General features: G+C 41.8%; 2 protein-coding genes across 2 annotated transcripts in view; one reads left to right on the forward strand and one right to left on the reverse strand.

Moving 5' to 3' along the window:
* LOC118796798 (collagen alpha-4(IV) chain-like) overlaps positions 1-15,062 on the forward strand; it is a 60,887-nt gene extending 45,825 nt beyond the window's left edge. Inside the window, 15 exon segments of the mRNA XM_036555908.1 lie at positions 1,463-1,537; positions 1,645-1,653; positions 5,180-5,287; positions 5,969-6,073; positions 6,241-6,312; positions 6,530-6,658; positions 6,959-7,066; positions 9,263-9,418; positions 9,517-9,624; positions 11,813-11,950; positions 12,044-12,160; positions 12,265-12,320; positions 12,322-12,454; positions 13,791-14,074; positions 14,674-15,062. Coding sequence (XP_036411801.1) covers positions 1,463-1,537; positions 1,645-1,653; positions 5,180-5,287; positions 5,969-6,073; positions 6,241-6,312; positions 6,530-6,658; positions 6,959-7,066; positions 9,263-9,418; positions 9,517-9,624; positions 11,813-11,950; positions 12,044-12,160; positions 12,265-12,320; positions 12,322-12,454; positions 13,791-14,074; positions 14,674-14,961 — 1,886 coding nt within the window. The 3' untranslated portion in view covers positions 14,962-15,062.
* Positions 15,063-17,625: 2,563 nt separating this feature from the next.
* Positions 17,626-23,378, reverse strand: part of nyap2b (neuronal tyrosine-phosphorylated phosphoinositide-3-kinase adaptor 2b) — a 28,833-nt gene continuing 23,080 nt past the window's right edge. The window contains exons 4-7 of the mRNA XM_036556299.1: positions 21,642-22,748; positions 18,233-19,162; positions 17,966-18,063; positions 17,626-17,863 (exon numbers count right to left, since the gene is read on the reverse strand). Coding sequence (XP_036412192.1) covers positions 17,633-17,863; positions 17,966-18,063; positions 18,233-19,162; positions 21,642-22,748 — 2,366 coding nt within the window. The 3' untranslated portion in view covers positions 17,626-17,632. The remainder of the gene's footprint in view (positions 17,864-17,965; positions 18,064-18,232; positions 19,163-21,641; positions 22,749-23,378) is intronic.

Raw genomic sequence — 23,378 nt, forward strand, 5'->3', positions numbered from 1 at the left:
ACTATTAGCATATCACATACATCGAAACAACATTAAACTAAGATAATACAATGGTTATCATCATTTTTAACAGAGACAATTCCCACATTTGTGGGAATCCAAGCCATTTGTTTTTTTCTCATAACACTCCTTTTGGTGTGTGCCTCTGAAAAACCTCAGTGAACATGCGAAATAGATGGCTAAGAGCTAAGTGGTAGGGCCAAGGGGGGAAATGGGATTGGGCCTTATGTAATAAGCCTGGAGTGTTAAAGGGTTAATATGCTTAATGAAAAATTTACTTGTTTAAATAAAATTACAAAACTCTCAGTGTTATTTTGGCTCGCTTCCTCAGTCCACTGCTGCTCCAATGACCCCCAGAAGCAATTTGCCAATAACAAGATCCTGCAGATTTAATATATATAAAAGGGGTAGCTATTTGATTATCGGTTAATGATGTATGTAACTTGCCACAAAATGCATGCACAAGTCCTGTACAACACTGATGCTAAGCTCAGCAAAGTTTAACAAAAAGGCAGTTTTTTTCTGTAACTTTTTAAAACTATGTTTAGTCACAAAGTCATGTCACCTCACATCACAGCATCAATTCAGCACGGCATCAGGAGGTTGTAAAATCTCACACATTAGAATTTTCTGAACTTAAGGGGTATGAAACAATGTAAACTTTGTAAAATAAGTAAATGCTGTTTTCACAGTGCTACATTGACTTGCAGCATTTTCTAATAAGTTTGTATTTAATTGTTTTTTTTACACAAGAATTTTCACCCAGATTTAGATCCTGCATTTAAAAGATACCCTGAAGTACAGAAAATCCACCTGTCCAGACAACAATACACCACTGGGTGGCAGTAATCTAAAACTGCTTGTGATGTGATCAACACCTTGATTTTAAAATGACATTAGGACAATATCTAAAAATAATCTTCCTCTTAAAACGGTACAGGGAGATTCACTCAAAAGAGGCCCTGAATATTCTGTTGTAACTCCCTTTAGGATGAAGAAATCTGAACCAAAGAAATACACTACATACCTTGACGTATGTGTAATCGATTGTATTACATACGATGCTGGAAGTGATCTCCGTTTTCTGCCAGACACATTTCGACGCGGCGTTCCATGTTCCTGAACATATCGCCAAGCATAAAAGAGGTTAAACGTACCTCATCGCTCCAACACAGGGGCATCTCAGCTTGTTCGAAGCTCCATATACTGAGGAGCACATTGCACGTTGTTTTTGTTCAGATTGCTTCGTCCTATCGAGAGTTATTACAGAATATTCAGGGCCTCTTTCGAGTGAATCTCCCTGTATTATCTATTATATCAACACCTATGTCATTGTCACTCCTCTCTCAAACACCCCCCGTCCACTGCAGCTGAGGGCTTAGCCTTATTGAAGCTTTTTTTTTTAGATTTCCCATCTGTGTTGTAGTTGTTGATACATTACCTAACAAACTGTTTTTCCCAGGTGATGAAGGAGACTCTGTGGGATATCCAGGTCCACCTGGACCAAAGGGCTTTAAGGGTGTCAGTGGACCAAGCGGTCAGATTTCTTTCTTTCTTCATTTGTTTCTAAAGATTGAATTCATAAGTCCTGTGTTCAATGAAAACTGATGTATTTATCTTCTCTTTATGTATGTCCTTTTTCAGAATGTGATGGTGAGCATGGTTTTCCTGGACATGGTACAGGATGCGTGTCTATATATTTGCAAAAGTTTGCACACCCCTGTCAAATGACGTTTTGTGTTTAGAAGTTAACACACCCTCTACAGAGAACACACTTTAGTATGTAAACAAAATATATGCTGTAACTTTTGCACAGGCCACATTTTATGTGCACACACATTATCTAAGCCGCTTATCCTCCTGGGATGCGAGGGGGTGCTATGAATCAATCCCAGCGGTCATTGGGCGGAAGGCAGGGAGAGGCACTGGACAGGACGTCAGTCCATCACAGCGCAGACACACAGACATATGTGCTCATGCTCACATTCACACTTAGAGGCAATTTAGTATCTCCAATCTGCCTGACTGCATGTCTTTGGACTGTGGGACCCACGCAGACACAGAGAGAACATGCAAACTCCACACAGAAAGGACCCTGGTCGCCCGGCTGGGGAATCAAACCCAGGCTCTACTTGCTGTGAGACAATAGCGCTACATTTTATGTTTTGTTTTTTCCCAAAATGTTAAATTCAGTAAATAACAATCATTTTGCATTAAAATGCACATGTTCTCTGTAGAGGTGTGTTCACTTATTTTCACAGAAAATTAACAAAACGTAATTTCACCCAAACTTTTGCATACAACTGTAAATATACACTTTTAATCAAGCCTGAGTTTTCATACTTTCATACTACTGTTAGTTTACTAATAACAACTATTATGACTATTGCTACTACTGCTACTACTACTACTCAATAATAATAATTAGCAGTTAAAGTTAATGTATTTATAAGTAATGCTATAAATTATTAACATTACTACCATTTATATATATATATATATATATATATATATATATATATATATGTATGTATATATATATATATATACATACCGATCAGGCATAACATTATGACCACCTCCTTGTTTCTATGCTCACTGTCCATTTTATCAGCTCCACTTACTATATAGGTGCACTTTGTAGTTCTACAGTTACAGACTGTAGTCCATCTGTTTCTCTGCTTACTTTGTTAGCCCCCTTTTACCTTGTTCTTCAGTGGTCAGGACCCCCATGGACCCTCACAGAGCAGGTACTATTTGGGTGGTGGATCATTCTTAGCACTGCAGTAACACTGCCATGGTGGTGTGTTAGTTTTTAAACACCGTGTCCACTCACTGTCCACTCTATTAGACACTCCTACCTTGTCAGTCCACCTTGTAGATGTAAAGTCAGAGACGATAGCTCATCTGCTGCTGCGCAGTTTGTGTTGGTCATCCTCTAGTCCTTCATCAGTGGTCACAGGACGCTGCCCACAGGACGCTGTTGTCTGGATATTTTTGGTTGGTGGACTATTCTCAGTCCAGCAGTGACACTGAGGTGCTTAAAAACTCCAGCAGCACTGCTGTGTCTGATCCACTCAGACCAGCCCAACACACACTAACACACCACCACCACGTCAGTTTTACTGCAGTGCTGAGAATGATCCACCACCCAAATAGTACCTGCTCTGTGAGGGTCCATGGGGATCCTGACCACTGAAGAACAGGGTAAAAGGGGGCTAACAAAGTATGCAGAGAAACAGATGGACTACAGTCTGTGACTGTAGAACTACAAAGTGCACCTATATAGTAAGTGGAACTGATAAAATGGACAATGAGCATAGAAACAAGGAGGTGGTCATAATGTTACGCCTGATCGGTGTATATATATGTTTATGCTTTGTTACATCTGTAGTTCCAGCCTGATGCTCAGCTGATTGTGCGCTGTTGCTGTGACTGTGACTGAATTTGTTTAGCACAGAAGGACGTTGAGTCTTAAGGATGCCTTCAGTAGACTGGGCTGGACAGTGTTTGCAGTGGAACTGTGGATAAATCACCAAAACAGCAAGCTAACAAAACGCTAGCAAAATGGAGCTCTGTTTCTCCTTGAAACAAGATGTAGTGTATCAGCATGAGAACGAGAGGCTGCGTTTGCAAAGGAGTTGAAACATGATGCCGAACTTACCGAAACTGAAAATTGGAATCTGCGTTCATGTGACTTTCATGTTCAGGGTCATGTTTTTCATTTCATATGATGAAAATAATGTTATTGAATTACTGAAAGTGATTAATACAACCCTGTTTCCAAAAAAAAGTAGTTTCAGTTGAACATGGGCGTGTATTTTTACAAAAACAAAATAATTTCTCAATTTCAACATTTGATGTGTTGTCTTTGTACTATTTTCAATTAAATATAGGGTTTAAATGATGTCCACATAAATGCATTCATTTTTATTTACATTTTGCACAGCGACCCAACTTTTTTGGAAACGGGGTTGAACATTCTCATGAAGCTTATTTTTGTCTACTCTTCAATCTGTAACAAAAAGCATTGTTTTTAAAATGGGCAAATCCTTCTCTAGGGTACTTAAAATCCTTCTCTAGGGTACTTAATTGCGTTTGCCTTACTTAAGTAAGACAAATGCAATTAATCATGATTAACCACACAAAATAATGGGATTAATCACAATTAATTGTTTTAATTATTTTACAGCCTTAATTATAGTAAGGTGAAAAAAATACTCTAGGTGCTGGGAAACATATTAATAGTCCTAGCATTATAGCTTCCAAGCTAGCTAACATAGCACTGGCAAATTACAAAGTTATGATTCTAAAAATAGCAACACATCAAAAAGCTGCTATTCCAGTTTACATTGTACATTTATTGGTCAGTTACTAGTGCTTGGTGGCTTGGTGGTGAGTCAGAAAAGCATATTAAACTTTTTCTTTAATTCGGTTCATTTTGACAAGTGTGAATGCTCCAACTGTACTCGGTTCTGTGCCAAACAACAGGTTTGGTCCGCTTCCAAGTGAATCCTGGTTCAGTTCGCTGCTGGTGGGAAAGCATTTTTATGATGGTCCATACAAAATGAGGGAATTGGACATCAGAGCATGTTCTTTTCATCTTCTCACAGCACGTCAGTGCAACACATCTGTCCAGTTTACATTGTGGTGTGTTTATTGGTTAGTTACTAGTGCTTGGTGGCTTTTTCTTCACCCTTCAACTGTTAAAAATGGTTAAATAATGCCTCTCGCACAGCAAGATGAAGGAAAAATATGCCACCTGCTGTTGTCTCAGGTGACTCTTGCACAATGGGAGTCAGAGACAGAATGACTCAGTCAGTGAGTCAGTTACTGACTCAGGTAAGAGACAGCGACTCTGGTTAGCGGTTAGGTTAGCCCAGATAACAGTCCAGCAATAGATTCAGTATCACAGTTGAGTTTAATGCAGACGTTCAGTGAAAAATCATCCCATCTAGTCAAGATGCGTTTGGTGTCTGTAATTTTGCTTCTTTAGCACCAGAGCTTTGAGGCTAATATAGCAAACAAGTAATTTAAGTTTATACCCACCAATTAGCAGTGTGCAAACTGCGCACCTTAACTGTCACACATTTAAAGTGAAAGCAAAATTGTATGAATTAGATTTTTCACTTAACTGTTTCTTTAATTGAGTTTTTTATGTTATGTCTTCCCCTCACAGCTGAGGTTGGAGCCCCAGGGGATCCAGGGGATCGAGGACTCCAGGGGCCACAGGGATTGCCTGGTACCTGTGGTTCTCCTGGACCACCTGGACTGCGTGGTCCTCCAGGTAATTTCCTACAGGGTTTTGTAAATATCGTAACTCTGAAAATCGTGCATAATACATCTCCCTAACTCATTTAGGATGAACTCTTATTCTCTCTCTCTCTCTCTCTCTCTCTCTCTCTCCCTCTCTCTGTCTCTCTCTGTCTCTGTCTGTCTGAAATCTCTCTCTGTCTCTCTCTCTCTCCCCCTTTATTTGAGCCCCTGAGCGACGTCTGTCTGAGTCGCCACATGGGAGCCACCAGAGCTGCTAGAGTCACCAGAGCTCCATCTCCCTTGGCTGATCTGCACCGTTCTGACCACCATGAAGTTTATGCTGTACAAAGCTGTGCAAACCTCACCTGCATGAACTGACCCTCCTGATGCTGCTGCATAAACTCAAACTATCTAATTAACCATCGCTCCACCTGTTTTTCCCCGTTTTGTATTCTAATATTTTACACTGATGCTGTTTCCTGTCCGGTGTCAACCAGCAGAGGATGGGTTCCCCTTTTGAGTCTTGATTCCTTTCAAGGTTCCTTCCTCTTGCTCTTAAGGAGTTTTTCCTTGTCACTGTCGCCATTGGCGACACTCATGGGGGCTCAGACCCGGATTTTTCTGTAAAGCTGCTTTGTGACAACACCTGTTTGTAAAAAGCACTATATAAATAAACTTAGACTTGACTGGATGCCTGTGTTTCTGTGTGCAGGAAATGTGGGTCCACCAGGTTTTTCACATTTTGGGCTTCCAGGTCCTCCAGGACCTTCAGGACCACCAGGACATAAAGGTTATCCAGGTCCACCAGGTCTGAAAGGTAGTTAAGCAAAACAAGCAAACATTCGAGCATGATGGTGTGAAGGGCGTCCATGTTCCTCTTTCTGGCTCTGATTACATTGGGGTTTTACTGTAAAAGGGCATGTTCACCTATTTAGTTTGCATTCCATTCCTGCTTGGATTACAGTGGATTCCTTTTTTTTCCAGGATTTCCGGGACCTCCAGGCCTCCAGGGCCTCAATGGTCTCCCTGGTCCTAAAGGGGAGAAAGGCTGTAGAGGTGAGAATAATCACACCAGAAGTACTCAAACCTTAAATCCAAACCTGACTGTACAGTCAGTGTAACTGGTTGGCCATTTTGTCATCAAATCTGACCCTTACATAAAATTAGTATCTGGACCTTGGAAGCTTGATTTGAGTACTTCTAATCTGGATGGCAGCATTATCATATTTGCTGTGTAAATAAATATGGCTGATTTGTAATATTTCATTCCCAGGTCCCGATATGGAAGGTCCTCCTGGGATACAAGGTGATCCTGGAAACCAGGGACTGTCTGGTTCCCCAGGAAATCCAGGAATCTCCCATCCAGGACAGAAAGGCTTGAAAGGCCAGCCTGGAGACCCAGGTCTCAACAAATTGCTGCCATGCTTACTTTTATTGTTTGAATTAGGGCTGAGTTGTGTATCAAATGTTCATCACAATATTTCCTTTTTATCTCAATTTTGATCATGTAAAACAGGTAAAAAAAGACCCCGTAGTGCTTGGGTCATTTGCACTTTGGTGTTCCAGGTCCTACAGGACCTACTATAGAACACTCCGTGTAAGAAGAGTACTAAAAGCTTTGAGTACAGTTTGATGATGGTGCCAATTTGTTTTTATTCTGTAACATCTGCTTAATTTGATAAATATATTTTTTTTTCTTTAGGTCCCCAAGGCCTCTATGGTCCACCTGGTGTCCAAGGCAGAAACTGTGACATATCGATTCCAGGAGACACTGGGGACCCAGGCCCAACTGGACTCAGCGGACCTCCAGGTTTGTGGAATTTTGACTGGTTGTTTTTGTGGGTCGTTTATCTATTTTTTTATTGTATGTAAAAGTTTGCTGTGCTGAGACACTCCTTCTTGTTTTTTCTCTACTTCTACTTCTTCCTCTACTACTTCTTTCTCTTCTTTATTCTTCTTCTATTGATATTTTTCAGTCATAGATGTGAAAATGTGAAGCCCAAAACAAGTCGTAGAGCTGCTAGAACCTAAGCTATGTATGGTAGACTTAAACCATTTTAATTATTACCCTGCAAGCCAAAATAGTTTTTACATGTAAATATTTGAAGTTTTTAAATTGCATCTTAATTATGGAGTTTAACTGCTTGCAGAATGACTAAACTGATCGGAAATATTAAAGTTCCACTTATTATGTTTGTGTCCTAATGTATTTTTACATGACCATTTTGCAGCCTCTCTTAATGCCTTAAATAAAACAGGATGTTGTTGTCACTGTGCCTGTAGGAGCCACATTAGGCTTATGTGTAATTTTGTCTTTGTAAATAAATTACCTAATAAAATAACAAAGTGCGTTCTTGGGAACACTAGGGGGCGAGCAGTGCTAGGTGACAGGTCAGGTGACAAGTCAGGCACTTATAGTCGCAGGAAACAGAATGGGTAGAATCTCAGGTGGCAGGAACATGCGGTTCTTACCGTAGTTGTTGTATCAAACAAAGCCTTGACTGGATTATAGTACTGCAGTGCAAGTTTTGCCATGTTCATCACTGGTGACAATAATTTATCATCTCTGGTAAAAGAGTTTGTTTCTATAGAGAAATGTCTCAGTAAACAGGTACACCACCCAACAGTACGATTTAGTTTGGACATTTGTTTACTGGATGCACGGAAAGTAACATTCTACCCACCCGCACAAGTGACTAAGGCTGCGTTTACACAGCAGGTAAAAGTGGCCCGAAACCGATTTTTTTCTTCATATGTGACAGAGATGTGCTGTCTGTGTCGGTGTGAACAACAAAAACCACATTGATTCTGACATTTTCAATTCCGATTTGAGAAGCTTTCATATGTGGTACTGAAATCCAATCCGTATCCGATCTGCAGCAATGCGACTCATTCTGAACAGTCAGATCAGAATTTATGCGTTTTTTTACGTCAATCCATCTCAACATTCGTCAGAATTTTGCGCTGCTGAGACTCATAAACATTTGGGTTGATATTTCTGTACAAAAATTAGAAGAGACTCATCCTAAACCCTCAATGTTTGAAGAGATTTTGAAAAAAAATGGCTGAACGCGGCTGTAGGAGAACGAGGCAGCAGCATTAAAGGACAGTTAAAGTCTGAAAGCAAAGTTTAAAGAACCCGAGGATGCAAACCAAAGAAGTGGCCGTGGACGAATAACGTGCCCTTTTTACGGCGAGCTCGAACACATTCTGGGTGATGAGCCCAGCTGTCAGTCAGTGAAGCTTCATGATGGCTCCTGTGATGCTGGCGAAGATGAAGCTGAACCCTCCGGGAGCGACTGGCGTTCATTAGCAGTCATGATTGTTTACCTCTGGATGAGCCACGTGAAGCAACGTGAAGAATTGTTCTTTTGCGCATGCGGGTCGGTTTTGGGAGCGTGATCTGTTCAGATAGATAATGTGAACAGCCAAACAAAAAAATCAGATTTGGTGAGAAAATCAGATTTGGGCCACTTTTACCTGCTGTGTGAACGTGGCCTAAGAAATTGGTTCTCTGATAGTCACTACAGTGTCTTTAAGACTAATATATATGTAAGTGAGCTCTGTTCTGTGTTGTGCCTCATTCAAAAAGCAAGCTGGGCTGAAACACTCCATATAACTTCAGTGTGAGTGGGCAGTGCAAAACTGCTGTAGGCTGAATAGGTGGATACATGTAAATGTGTTGGTTTTCATGACATCACAAAAGCAGTGAATTCAAAATGGACGGTTTTTGCAGCTTTGTCGTCATATTTGGACTGTATGGACTGGGCAGTGTGAATGGTGCATTTTGAAACAGTAGCAGTATTTATATACTACATTAAGCTCTTTAATTAAAAAAAAAAATTAGTTTTCAGTGATATAGGCCCTTTAACTCGGTGGAATCCGTTACATGATGTGTGATTGCCAGGCCCTGGGGGGTTTGACCCGGCCATATGTTGTTAAACGATGCAACAACACGGTAGTAACTTTTTCCTCAACTGTTCTTCATACTATTATTTCGTCTTAGGTCCACCAGGTGAAATTGGTCCTCCAGGTTTGATTTTCCCTCACCCAGGAGACCAAGGGGATGTGGGACCACCTGGGCCCCCAGGGACAAAGGGCTTGAGAGGTACAGAGGGGCCCTCAGGAGTTACTGGGTTCAGTGGACCTCCAGGACCCAAAGGTAAGTAATCTGTAGCAGTATGCAAATAAAGCCAAAAACATGTCTGCGATCATTCTCGTGTGCCGTTATGGTGCACTTCACTTCAATTCTTCTTTCAGGGCTGCAAGGATTGCCTGGTTCAAGAGGCCCCCCAGGACCAGCAGGTCTTGAAGGCAGAGCTGGGTTTCCAGGGCTCAAGGGAGATAAAGGGATAACAGGGAGTAAGGGTAAGCATTCAAAATAGGTCATTTTACATTCTGTTTATACCACATAATTATTTTAATGTCATTATATAATAAGTGGTTTATACAATTAATTAACTTGTAGATTCAATCTAGGCAAGGTAGGTTTATTTATATAGCACCTTTCAGACACTGCTGTCATTTAAAGTGCTTTACAAATGAGAAAAATGAATCAGAAAAATCTACATTCAGTACAGATAGACCTATGTTTCAAAGTCAAAATCTTCAACATAAAAATGTAAAAACAAAATATTTTCTTTTCACAAACAGTACTATACATGTAAAAATGTTTTAATCAAATTCAGATAAAATCTTTCAGCAGATGAGCAATAATTTCAGCAAGTGAGCAATAATTCATATAAAATTACAACATGCTTTAAGATCACTTGTCAGCAGATACCATATTATGTGTTATGATATTATATCACGGTATTATGTCTTTGCCATCTCAATTTTTTTTTTTGTAATGAGGACCACAAATTTAAATTGTTACAGATTTGGTGTAGCAATTTGAATAGACAAAATAAGCTCTGTTAGAATGTAATTCAATTACAATAACTAATAACTAATAGGTTCCCAAATGTTCACAGAGTTTCACAAAATCTAATAAAGCTTCCACAAAATTTACAAGCAAAGCAAAGTGAAGAGTTGTGTGCCAGCCTGTCTGGACAGGTGTTCTTTCAGGTCATGTCAAAGGGGAGAGAGCCCTGATCGTTGGCTTTGCAACCTCTTATACATTAGTGCGCCCCTGTGTGGTCAGTCACAGACCTGCGTCATCAGGGGAAAACGAGGGAAAACACACAAAATGGCCACAGAGACACAAAGAAAAACTATTTCAACCAGAGGTTGTTACAAATGGCTTTCAGATCTCAGCAAATACTGGCACCTGCACCAAACAATGCATACTATGTCTGACCAATAACCACTGAGGTGTGCACAATTCCGTCCTGCATTTGAGTGTAGAAGCCAGAATTTCCTATACTTGACATAACATAGCACACTTTTTTGTGGCTTTGTGGAGTAATACAGAATTTGAAACAGAAAACGAGAAGCTGTCAAACACTAAAAAGTCGCAAAGATGAAGTCAGTTTCTCGTTTGAATTTTCCCATTCCACCTTAAATGGTGCCTGAGGCGCCAGAATGTAACTGTGGCACCAAATTCGAACGAGAAACTGACTTCATCTTCATGACTTCGAGCAAGGAGCTGGTGAATAAGAAGCTGACTTCAGCTTCGCAAAAAGTCGAACGTTGAGAGATGTTTTACGAGAAACTGTTCCATTTTTGAGGAAAATTTTCCTGCCAGAGATGTGAGAAAAGCTGCTATAGCTGAGCTAAAGCTTAAAGCAGAGCAAACTAAGTCTGCATTTCTGTTTATATTTTTTAGCCTATACTGGCACATACTGAGACATATTTACAGCCAAGATGGTAGAATGGACATCAAATATTGAGGCTCCTGAATTTGGGTTGGCGACCCCTGTCTTCACCGATCAGATTTTAGGAATGTATAGGAATGTATTATGTGTGAATTTTTATTTATTTTTATTTTTTTTTGATTTTTACCCAATTTTCTCCCCAAATTTAGTCGCCTCCAATTCCACCCACTAGTTAGGACTCCCCCAATCACACAATACCATCAACACTTGGTGGGTGAACGCAGGCTTCCTCCGAGACCTGTGAAGCACCACAGCATCTCGAACTGCTGCTCACACAACGTCATTGGACAGCTGAACGCGCTCGGAGAAAAGCACCAACCGCCAGATCTGCTACGTCAGCAAACAGACACCTGCGCTGACTAGCTTCGCGTTAAGTGATGGGGGGAGAAGGAGGGGCCATCCTACCCACCCAGAGAGCGAGGCCAATTGTGCTCTCTTGGACTCCTGGCTACAGATGGCTGTAGCATCACCAGGGATCGAACTTGCGATCTCCTGATGATAGGATCAACGCTTAGACAGTTGCGCCACTCAGGAGCCCTTATGCGTGAATTCTGGCATCTGCATTGAAGTGTTTTTGTAATACCATATATTAGCAAGTTCATGTATAGGACAGAAAGGACGAGTACATTTTCCACCATTACACTTTATATAGCACTGTTTCGCTCACGCTGAGTGGACTCCTGTGTGCCTTATTGTATGAGTCATTCCAAGTATATGTCATTTCCTCTATGGCCTTCTAGGGGCCCAAGGTACACCTGGAAGAGTTATCATTGGCCCTCCCAAACCAACCAATAAGGGACCACAAGGAAAGCCAGGATCACCTGGGCCATCTGGATTCAAAGGAACATCTGGCCTCCCAGGAAATCCAGGACCCATAGGTAAGGTCATTTGTCTTCACTCCCTCCAACTCAGCTATCCATCTTTCAGTGGGTGTGTGTGGCTGAATCTGCATGATGTTGTGGTCTCTTTAGGACCTAAAGGTCTGATGGGCAGTCCTGGTCCACCTGGGCAGTTAGGAGCTGCAGGAATTCCAGGTCCTCCTGGGGATGCTGGTGAGCCTGGACATCAAGGACTTGTTGGACCACAAGGTATAAGCTAAATGCACAACTGTATGAAAAATTAACCCTTTAAGATTTATAACATCTGAGAAGTAATTAGCAGCATCCTTTTCTCTTTATCACCTCTTTTCCAGGCCCTCCAGGCCCTAAGGGAGATCCTGGATTCCCAGGCAATGGGACCATCAGCAATGTCTGGGTTTCTCCTAGTGATCCACAGTCAGTCTGAGGCAATACCTGAGTGTCCAGCAGGCATGCCCCTCCTTTGGATTGGTTACAGCCTTCTTTATCTGGAGGGTCAGGAGAGAGCCTACACGCAAGACCTGGGTAATATTTCACACTAGAGTATAGCTATTTGTGGTGTGTACACAAGGAATTGAATCAATAAGTTAACTAATATATTCACTAGTGGGTGCTGGGCAGCTGTCGAGGACATTTCCTAAATTTGTAGTGAAATATGTCAGCAGAAAAAAATAATTAACGTGCAAGATGAGCGTTGAGAAGTACACAAAGCCCACAAAACCAAAAGCACTTAATTTGTGTTGAAATTCAATTGTTAGAGAGGCAGATTTTAACACTTAACATCACAAAGAAGCAACACTTTGACAAGAAAGGGCCATTTGAGTGACATGAAAACCATCTAATCACAGACAGCTGTTTTTACGTGAAGTGCAACGCAAACAGACCCGCATGAAACAAATGAGTATATCTTCTTTGTTCGGTACTAATGCTTCAAATGAACCTTTTTCGATGAATGAACGATAACGTGTTAAGACAGGATGCCGTGAACTTTGCAACCTTTTGGAATCCAGTGTCTTGATCTCACTCTGAAAGACTCATTGTTGTTAAGGTACCTCTGAGTGCAGAGAGTCTAAGGCTGAAACAAACTGAAATACGTAGAGATTACATCAGTCCGATCCTTTCACCACTCCATTTCCCATTCTGCCTCATATTCATTCAAGGAATATCAACCTTAAAATGCAGCATCTGCCACTCACCCTAGGAGAGAGCTGCTAACAAAATACTTTTCATCAGGGATGCACATTTGGTGGTATAGGATAGGAATAATAATAGGAATATCATACAAATTCATATAGCATTACAAATATATTAGCAAAATGCTCCAATCATTGTAATTATAACAATAATTTAGAAGAAAAATGACTATTAATGAATGTTATGTCATCATAGCACAGTAAAGGAGCACCAACTGTCCCTGGAATTGTTTTCAGAACTTGACAGCTCTATAATAATTAATATCTTACAGCTCTTTATAGTTATATCTCTGAATTCCAAGTAATTTTGGGCCATTTCTTTTGGTCCAGTCATCATTTAACTTCGCCCATAATGTAAAGGACAACAGTCATTTTCAAATTATGTCAAAAACCCATAAAAACGAGATACGAGAAAAAAACAAAAATGGAGATACGAGAGCTCCAAAAGTGCTTGGGGAAAAAATCTAGTTCCATTAACTTAAGAATGTTTTTTTCCTTCTTCTGTAAAGTTACCATTTTGGAAATCAGCAGTATACATATGTGCACTTAAGTGTACATAATGCATATACTTACTCATACCTAAATGTAGTTTTGGTCACTTGTATAGGCCCCATCTTGCATATTGTCTATATGGACATAATGACTCTTTTCCCGCTCTTTTTGTTCAGGCCAAGCAGGCTCATGCCTGCATATCTTCAGCACCATGCCCTTCTCCTACTGTAACTCTGCTGCCTGTCGCTACGCCAGTCGCAATGACAAGTCCTACTGGCTGACCACCAACAAACCTGTGCCCATGATGCCCGTGTTAGACGAAGAGATCCGCCAGTACATCAGCCGCTGTGTTGTGTGTGAGGCGCCCGCTCCTGCAGTGGCAGTCCATAACCAAGACTCCAACGTGCCCAGCTGCCCGCCTGGCTGGAGCAGTTTATGGATAGGTTACTCTTTCCTCATGGTGAGCATGTCCTTGCTGTCATGTGCAGGTGTGTACTTGTATTGGTGTAATTGTGAGGCCCAAATGTCTGGGCCTAATCATTTTAAAGGCATATATTATAGTAATATAATATTATATATATAATAGTTCAAGTGCTTAGGGCTAGGATTAAATTCAGGGACATTTCTAGGGTTAATTTGTTACAGTATAACTGCTCTCATATATTTTTAAAAGAAACGTGTCCTGTCTGTATATAAAAACACCTACCTTTTTAGAATCAGTAAAATGGTGCTAAAATGATAAAGTACTTTTTTTTACAAAAAAATTTGAAATTTTGAAAACTGGCACAAAAGGAAAACTTTATTTTTGTTTCCTGAGGTTAAGATTAAAGTTAGGTTTAGAAAATTTTTATTGTCTACAGATATGTACTTATATGATACATATGGGGCATATTTTATGACATGTAACTTCTTAAATATGTATAATTTATATGAAAATGTAAGTATGCGTGTGTGTATATATATATATATATATATATATATATATGTGTATATATATGTATATATGTGTGTGTGTGTAGATATATATATATATATATATATTTATGACTGTTCTCCCAGCACACTGGATCTGGCGATGAAGGTGGCGGTCAGTCTCTGACCTCTCCTGGAAGCTGTCTGAAGGACTTCAGGACGCAGCCCTTTGTGGAATGCCAAGGCCTGCGTGGCACGTGCCATTACTTTGCCAACATCTACAGCTTTTGGCTGACTCGCGTGAGCTACGAGGAGGAATTTGGTACGGCCCTGCAGGGGGCAACGCTGAAGGCTGCAGACCAGCAGCGGAACCGCATCAGCCGATGTCACGTCTGCATGAGGCAGCGACAAATCATACAGCTGAGGTCGCCATGATGGGACAGTTCATACTGGAACTTCTACAGGTTGTGGGTTTCCCTTAAATATCTACATGTGATCCCTAAGATAGCCGAGGCTTACTGCTTATAATTGCTGTGAATTTAAATCTTCTGAATTGATGAATATCAGACATTTTTATACTCCAAAAAAGTAAAGTATTTTCACATTTTTATCTCTAATAGTAGCTCTTGTCCTGAACTCAATATTTACACAATTTATGAAGAAGTACATAGGCATTCAAAAGTTTGGGATCAATGTTTTTAATAGCATTTTTAAAAAATGATGCAGATAAATGTATGAAATCATTCTATTATGATGCTCTTACTCTACAACCTCACAGATTTTAAGTAATAATTAGGAAGCTATGAATAATTGACGTCTTAGACATGTCGAAATGACAAACAGAACTGTAGAAGATTCTGAAATGACTGAAAAAGTCACAAAACATATGAAGCATTTAATTTAATTCATCATTTAATAGCTTATTTATTAAATGTGCTACCAAAAACTTGAAGCATTGAGTAAAATTGTCTTCTGAAGTCTAGCTTATAGTATTTTAAGACACTGGGTAAGTTATTGTTGGATGATATAACAGCAATTATTAATATGGTAAGTGACTTTTGAATGCTATTGTATATGAAGCCCTTGTCCAGGCCTGCAGGACAAAGACTGGACAATCCAAAGGATGTTAGCCTGTTGTAAACCTGCAGAGAGACTTTTTATTTTTAGAGTAGAAAGACTCATATCTCCATAGCAGTTTGAAATTCATATTTATTTCTCTCAAAAAGACCCTTGTGACAATCAGCATACTTCTTTTTATCTCAAACATTACTATACAGATAAGAGAACACTCAGTGCAATAAGACAAAGGACGTAGTCTTTCTACCTGTCACAGTGCACATTTTACATACAGAGAGATTGTACATCATTACATTTCATTAACCTGCACCTCCTGGGCACAAGAGAGTGAATGTCAAACAATCATTTAATAGGTGACCTGCGTACAATGTAGCTTGGCACACATACAGACACACACAAGTATGAAAACATACTCAGAATTTCCATGTCTTTTTCTACTGTATACTCAATGCTACACCAGCTACTGTGTTTTTACTCTATTTGGTCTGTTTTTTGAATCAGCTCTTAAGGAAAGCACCAAAAACTGACCATAAGCATAAACACCATTTCCAAATGCCAGAATACCTGCAAACTAGTGACCGGTGCACTGGTTGCTTGCGTTAGGCCTGCTAGGCTACAGTATTTGTTACCTTTCACCCCAGTGTGACCCAGTCACAGTGAGCGCCGATCTCCAAGGCAACACATTTGCACAGGCGTTACTTTTTCCCTACGTGGAGTTCATAGCGAGAATAAAGCGGGGGGAGGGACATGGACTTCGCTCCAGGATCCAAAATACTTTGGCAATGCAGGTGTTGCATTCATCGTGCAAATGAATGACCCACTTGAACTAATCTGAACGGTTGAGGTAGAGGGAGGGTGGCAGATATCCAGCCAAATAATGTAGAAGATTATGGGAGTGCATTTCTTTTTCTTTACTGCCCCTTTTTTAATGCAACCACAGCCCCTATTACTGGGTCATGTAGCCATGGTTGCTAAGTCCTTAGTGCTCCCGCTGAGGGCCATTGGTCATTGGTTTCAAATACCCAAACAGGGCTGATTGTGTCCATCACAAATCAATCAAATGACAGTTTTAGCAACTTACCGACAAATAATGACACAGTCATCCAGTGCAGGACCACAGCAAAAATGACTCCTCCAAAAACCCTTCCATTTAACAAGCATGTACACAACTTTTAAATTATGTTAAAAATACTTTAATATTCCAGATTGTCATTAATCTCTGGGCAACTATCCTCATAGTGCATGGTAGAGGATTCTCACCAGCTCTTGCCAGCTATTGCCACAGACCCAAGAAAGAGGGAACACCCTCAAGATTACAACACTACAGAACAAAAATATGTCCTTTATAAAAGAGCTCTTTTTCTTCATCACTCTGTCTCTCTTACCTTCCATTACCCTTTCATAAACTTCCTTTCTGCTTCTCTCAGGTTGTGCTGTTTTTCCCACTTACATACTGAAACCCTCCATTTTTAATTATGTACTAACCAAAGCTCAAGCAATAAAATGTTAATGAAAAAGAATTCTGATTGTTGAGAGTAATCCATCTATTTGAGTTCTTGAATAATTGCACATTCTATGAAATTAAAAGTGTGGCAAGGCAGCAGTAAAAGCTAGCCCTAGTCCAATTTCACATCCAATGTTAAAATACACTTCATTCATGGCAACTTACCATGGAACCTTAATTTTGAGAGGTCTGAAAGATAAAGGCCTGTGAACGTTGATGATACAATGAGATTCGTTTTTGTATTGCAATGTAAAAAAAAAAAATAGAAAAGAACAAACTTTGTATTGTGCTAACTCTACGTACTCTTTGCAAAGATATTCCATATTGTTTAGAAAATATCTGTTAATGCTAGGTCATTTACAAGGAATCACAATACAAAAATATCAGATATAAACATTGATTCGAAAACCTGACGATCTGCACACTCAGAAGTATTGCTATGTTAATCCCACTGCCAGGAGCACTATAATCGGCCGCTCTGCATTAGGCGGAGCGAGGCTAAGTCCTGAAGTGCTCAGCAACCATTCAGATTGCTGTGTCCCAAAAGACAGTGGTCTGGTTCGGGTATGGTGGTGGCCCATACTTCTTCGCCCCGTTGGCCTTCTTCCAATTGGTCACAGCCGGCAGGGTCTCCTTCTTGCAGGGGCTCCGTTCAGGGAGCCGCTGACGGGACCTGATCTCACGGCACAGACGCTGTTTTCTTTCAATCATTTCCAGCATGGTGCTGTCACCATATACCCATGGCATGGGTGGCATCTGCAGAAGAGGAGAAACAGGGATAACAGGGTCATTCGCAACATGAACTTTTGGCAGCAAATTCCAAATCTAACCCTGCAAAGATGTAAAGTTTAATGGTACCTCTTGGGCTTCTGGGGGTTGTCTCTGAGGTGTCCCCAGTGGTGATGGTGCAGTTGGTGTGGACGGGGAGCGGCCCACCTTTGGAACTGTCCTCAGTTCTGTAAGTAGAGATTGAAATCTTTCACCACAAGCAACAAGATCGAGTTGCTTGTGCACAAGTTGAAAAAGCAGCCCAACCATTGTTAAGATTTATTTGTGTTGAGGTACATCAAGTGGAATAATCTACGGTGGCTATCATGAGCAAAGGACACCAAATACAGGACTTACCAGAGTTACCCAAAGTCGTCGTGGGACTCACAGGGGAGCGTCCAGACCGGTTGGACAAATTAGACGGAAGTCCAGACCTTGCATCCCTATCGTGTGCTTTGGGTGACTCTGTGCTGAAGCTGCTTTTGTCTTTACTGTCATGTCGGGTCAAGGCATCTGTCGTGTGCATCCCCCTATCTTTACAGTCTCTTTTGTGTATCAAGTCTGTCCCATTACCGTTCCATTCCTTGCTATCTCGTCCGCAGTCTGCAGCATAGTTGCTACCTTGACGAGAGTCTAAACCATTCTTTCCACCTTCTTTGCTGTTGCGTCGGCACTCCAGGCCATTCCTGCTCAAATCCTTACTGTCATGCCTGGGTAACAGTTCGTAACTTCGGTCTCTGCTGTCACATCGTTCCAGACCATTCCTAGAAAGATCTTTGCTGTCTTGCCTGGGTAGGAGATCTGGACCATTACAGCTTCTGTCCTTACTATTTCGTCTGGGTAAAGGTTCCATGCTACTGCAGCCCCTGTCTTTGCTGTCATGTCGTGATACAGTCTCAGTGGTGCTGCATCCCCTGTCTTTGCTGTCCTGTCTAGGAAGCAGCTCTGGACCACTGCAGCTCCTGTCCTTGCTGTCGCGTCTTGGTAATGGTTCTGCATTATTACAGCCTCTGTCCTTGCTATCACGTCTCAGTAGTGGCTCTCCATTACTGCATCCCCTGTCCTTGCTGTCATGTCTCGGTAATGGCTCTGCATTGCTGCAGCCTCTGTCCTTGCTGTCTCGTCTCAGGAGGGCCTCAGTGCCGTTAGCCTCTCGGTCTTTGCTCTCACGCCGATGCGAGGATTTGCTGCTGCGCTCCTTGTCCCTTTTAGACTCCTTGCTGTGATGGCTCCTCTCCTTGTGCTCCCGTTTGGACTCTGAGCTGTGGCACCTCCCTTTGGCTTCACCTTTAGGAGAACAGTAGCAAGTCAGCTTACATACATTCATGTTACATTTCTGTAGTTCCACAAATGCTTAACAAATTATTCCCTTACTCCAGTGGTTCCCAGTCCTGTTCCTTTAGTACCCTTTCTGTTTTTCATGCTGTAACACACCTGATCCAACTAACTGGCTAATAACAAGGCCTTCCTGAGTTGAAGTGGGTGCATGACAGCAGGGAAAACAAGATTGGGGTACTCCAGAACTAGGATTTTGAACCACTGGCTCATTCAAAACAAAATTTAAGAGGAATGTTTCAGCCATTGTTGTATTAACGGCAGTTGGCCACTTGGTGTCACTATGCTACTGCAGATGATCAGAGCTTGTTTTTCTGCGCAACTTTATTTTGCAATTGTCTCTGTGAATTCATTGTCTCTGTATTTGGTTCTGCAGCTGCTGATGGCACGGTGGTGGCATGTAAAGAATTTTTCCAAGATTTCTTTACCGCTAAATCCTTACACTGCCTCAAAATAGCACATTCCTCTTATAATATCAAGGCTCTCGTGATAGATTTCTGTTGATGAATGTACGTTACTTGTTACTTCTTCTCTCCACTGTCTGAGGGTTTCACTGGGAAACTTCACATCATTCGCACTTGCCATTACAGTTTAATTTACGGTCCTATCCTTGCTAGGCAGCATTGATTGGTGGGTGGATAAATAGGTCAAAGACAATGTGTTTTCCACCCACAACCAGGACAGATGATGTTTGTGAGCATTCTGAGCCAAATGCGTCACTCCATGAGATTGAATAAAGGTGCAACACATGTGCAAACTACCATATAAAAATGTGATCAGTAAACAATGCCCATGGCAACAGAGGTAAATCACATGACTACAAGATAAGACCTACATGCCACATGGCTACTAGGCAGCACCAACAAAACCACTGAAACAATGTTGTGTGGCCTAGATGCTTCACAGCAACGTGTGAAAGTCAAACCAGACAATTCTGAGCAGCCGCAAAACTACTAATTAACACCGCTCTAATTGCATGGGCTGAAAGCGCTTGTAGTGAAAAAAGCACTGTTGTTTTTCTGGAGCAGAGCACATGTCTGTACAGGTAGTGCAGTGCTCTCTGTTGCTGCCTGTTTTTTCCACCGAGAGCTTCCAGCTTCACACATTCGCTGCAACAGGGCGGCCGTGACCTGCATCCTGATTGGTCTGCCGCTCCTCAGAGGGAGAATCTGCAGGGAGTTCCCTTCCTCTGTTACCAGGATGAGCACTCAGCTTGCCAGCAAGAGCGTGTGCATCACTTCATGTGCTACAACACTGCATCTAACCCGGGCAGTTTCATTGATGAGCGCTTCATCTACTCATAGCTCAAGGAGAGCGAATAAGCCGTTTTAAAAGCGGTTTTGTTGAGTTGACCTTTTTTGTAGAGAAGCATCCGTGGGGGTCATTGCTCAAGAGATGCAGTCAATAACAACTGACAGTTCACATCTCATCACTCTCACACAAGCGCACAGTCACGAAAGCTATAATGCAGGGAGAAGGCAATGTACCTTTTTAATACTGCTTTCGGTCTTATATAAATAACATTAATGACAATCAAGTTTAATTAGTCTAGTCTTACCCTAGAGATAAAATACCTTTGTATAGATACCCTTATTGCAAGAACATCTAACTCCTTTTTCATTGGTAACATATAGTCAACTTTTAAAATTTTCTATAAAAATAGAACAAACGATTCCCTTCAAAAATAACTTCTGTATTCCATATTTCACTGCATCTACATACAAACAGTGCAATAACTACGACAAACTTTCTATCAAGCCATATACAAATCAAGTACCACCACGTGATTTTAGGAATTTGTCTCCATAATTAAACCTTTCATTATATCTCCACCAACATCGTAAACATTGCTTTTGGCAGGGAGCCTTTGTAGGAGTGTAGTAGCCGGTGTTTAAACACTGTTTACATATTTAAAAGTTATACACTGCTGTGGCTTAATACTTCTGTAGCACAGCCATGGAGTTATACAGGCTGCTGTAGCCCCTAATCTCCACGGATTAAATCATATGATCTGTACTAGCCTGTTTGCAGCACTCAGATTAAGCCAGCTTGCAGAGGAAGCAGGTCAAAAGTCCCACAGCAAGTAATGATGGAAGTCACAGTACCTGCCTTGGACCCTTTGACCTCCATTAGAAGTTGAGATTTGTTGGATTTCCACTTACTAGAACCTGTACCATATATGGATTTATGCCCACTGAAGAACATTGTTATATCTTGCTTAGGTTTTAACTACCCTAATTAGTTAGTATGTAAGCACTCTTAGATTAATTTGACCATCAGTTGCAATGATTTTCACTCTAAGTGTACACAGCACTTCGCGACTCAGCTGTTTATCACATTAACAGCGTGTTTAGCCTCCTATTGATTGACTCATCGATTGCGAGGCACGTTTCTCATTTCGGACTTTATTGACAGAAAGAGAGAAACTCACTCTCGCCCGGCTCCTTGCTCTTCCTGCCGCTGGAGTTTTTCTTCAGCATGTTCCTGCCGGTGGTGAAGAGGTTGGTGAGTTCATCCAGCGGGCTGGTGGGCGTCCGCGAGCGTCCTGAGGAGACATTCTGCATGGAGCCATGAAGGCGTCCCGATTGGTCCTGGGGCGGAGAGCCCTTGCCGTGGGGTGTTGCTGAGGCGCTTCGTGGCAGGGCAGGTCCTGAGAAAGGCCCGTCGAAGGCTGGGGCCCTCATGAGGCTAAGCGGAGTGAGGCAGCGGCCCATGCTGACTGGAGAAGGGCAGGCTGAGTGGCTCCGCTGGTAGTTCTGGGAACTGCCCGAACTCCTGTAGAGCGTACATGGCAAAGGAGGTGCCGAGGAACGTCCTGAGACCGTGATGGTTGGAGTTGCGGTTAGTTCCCTTTCTGCACGCCTTATGTGCGAGGTGGAGGCAGAGCTGAGTGGTTCCAGTGAGGAGGAGGAAGTAGGCGACTTGCCATAGGAGGAAGCATTCTCCAACATCGGCAACTTGGCCATGTCCAGAGGAGTAAGTGGGGATTCGTCTGAATTGGGTGAACACTGTGCTGGGGCTGGGGGGAAGACAAGTAAAGGAGGCCGGTGGGTCAGCAAGTTGGGGAAAGGTGCAGGAATGTCGCAAAGGGGTGTCCCCCGAGGTGTAGAACATCGGCTCAGGGGGTTATGGGTGTCTATATCAGACGGACAAGGTGTGGCACATTGTGACCGGCAACTGGAAAGATCCCAACGCGAATCAAACTCATCCAAGACTGGGTACTTCATTTCCTCATAGACGGCCTCACCCGGTTCCTCATCTTCATTGCGATTGGGCGGATCTCGGCCTACAGTGCCAGACATCTCAATATAAACAGGCTCTTCAGAGTCCGAGTCCTGCTGTGGGCTCTGGGGCTGTGGATGAGGAGGAGAAGGAGAGGAAGCCTTGACCTCCCTTGAGTGGGACATTGGGGGCGAACCTCTTGAGGCAGCATTACGGACGTAGGACTCGTCGAACGAGGTGCTCAGCTGAGTGTTAGGATTCCTCTTGGGCTTTGGAGGTGGGACCCTCCTGCAGTCCTCACCACAGCCTTGCATTGCTGAGTGAGAAGGAAACAAGGAAGAAAAAGAGCAGATATTAGGATCAGCCAGAGATGAAAGTTTTTATCGAGCCAGATTTCTGGGCAAGGTTTGAACCTTATTAGGGCATTTTTTCTAACCTTATTAAGCGTTTATTAGGCTTGTTCTTCACTGATTGTGCAACAGATTTGGGAATAAGTCTGGTTCTTTCAGTCAAAGCACTCACATCATTCGCTTTAGTGTCAAAGGCAGCAATGTGTGTGCTATGTTTAGTGTCCACAGAGGCACTAAACTGTATTGGATGCCCCATTATATGTATAGTCTAAAACAGACCTTGCCCAATATTTTTAAACAATCAGAAACCATATAAAGGCTTTTATTTGCTGCACATTTGAGAGGCTTTTTTAAACTTTCAGGGCATTTTTGCCCATTAGCCCAGGTTAATTTTGCTAGCATCAGCACTGTAACATTGGCATTGAAATCATCTTCTACACTTCTTTTAAGAGCCTGAAAATTATATGACTGATACTGGCATATGACCAATGCTTAGTTTCTTTTTGATTTCAGAAGAAAATCTGACCATATCTGCAGTCCACTGGAGATTCTGTTCATTTTAAATTATTTAGGTACCAGATGGTCTAAGCACATCC

The sequence above is a fragment of the Colossoma macropomum genome, unplaced genomic scaffold (genome assembly GCF_904425465.1).
Source record: "Colossoma macropomum unplaced genomic scaffold, Colossoma_macropomum, whole genome shotgun sequence".
Lineage (NCBI taxonomy): Eukaryota > Metazoa > Chordata > Actinopteri > Characiformes > Serrasalmidae > Colossoma > Colossoma macropomum.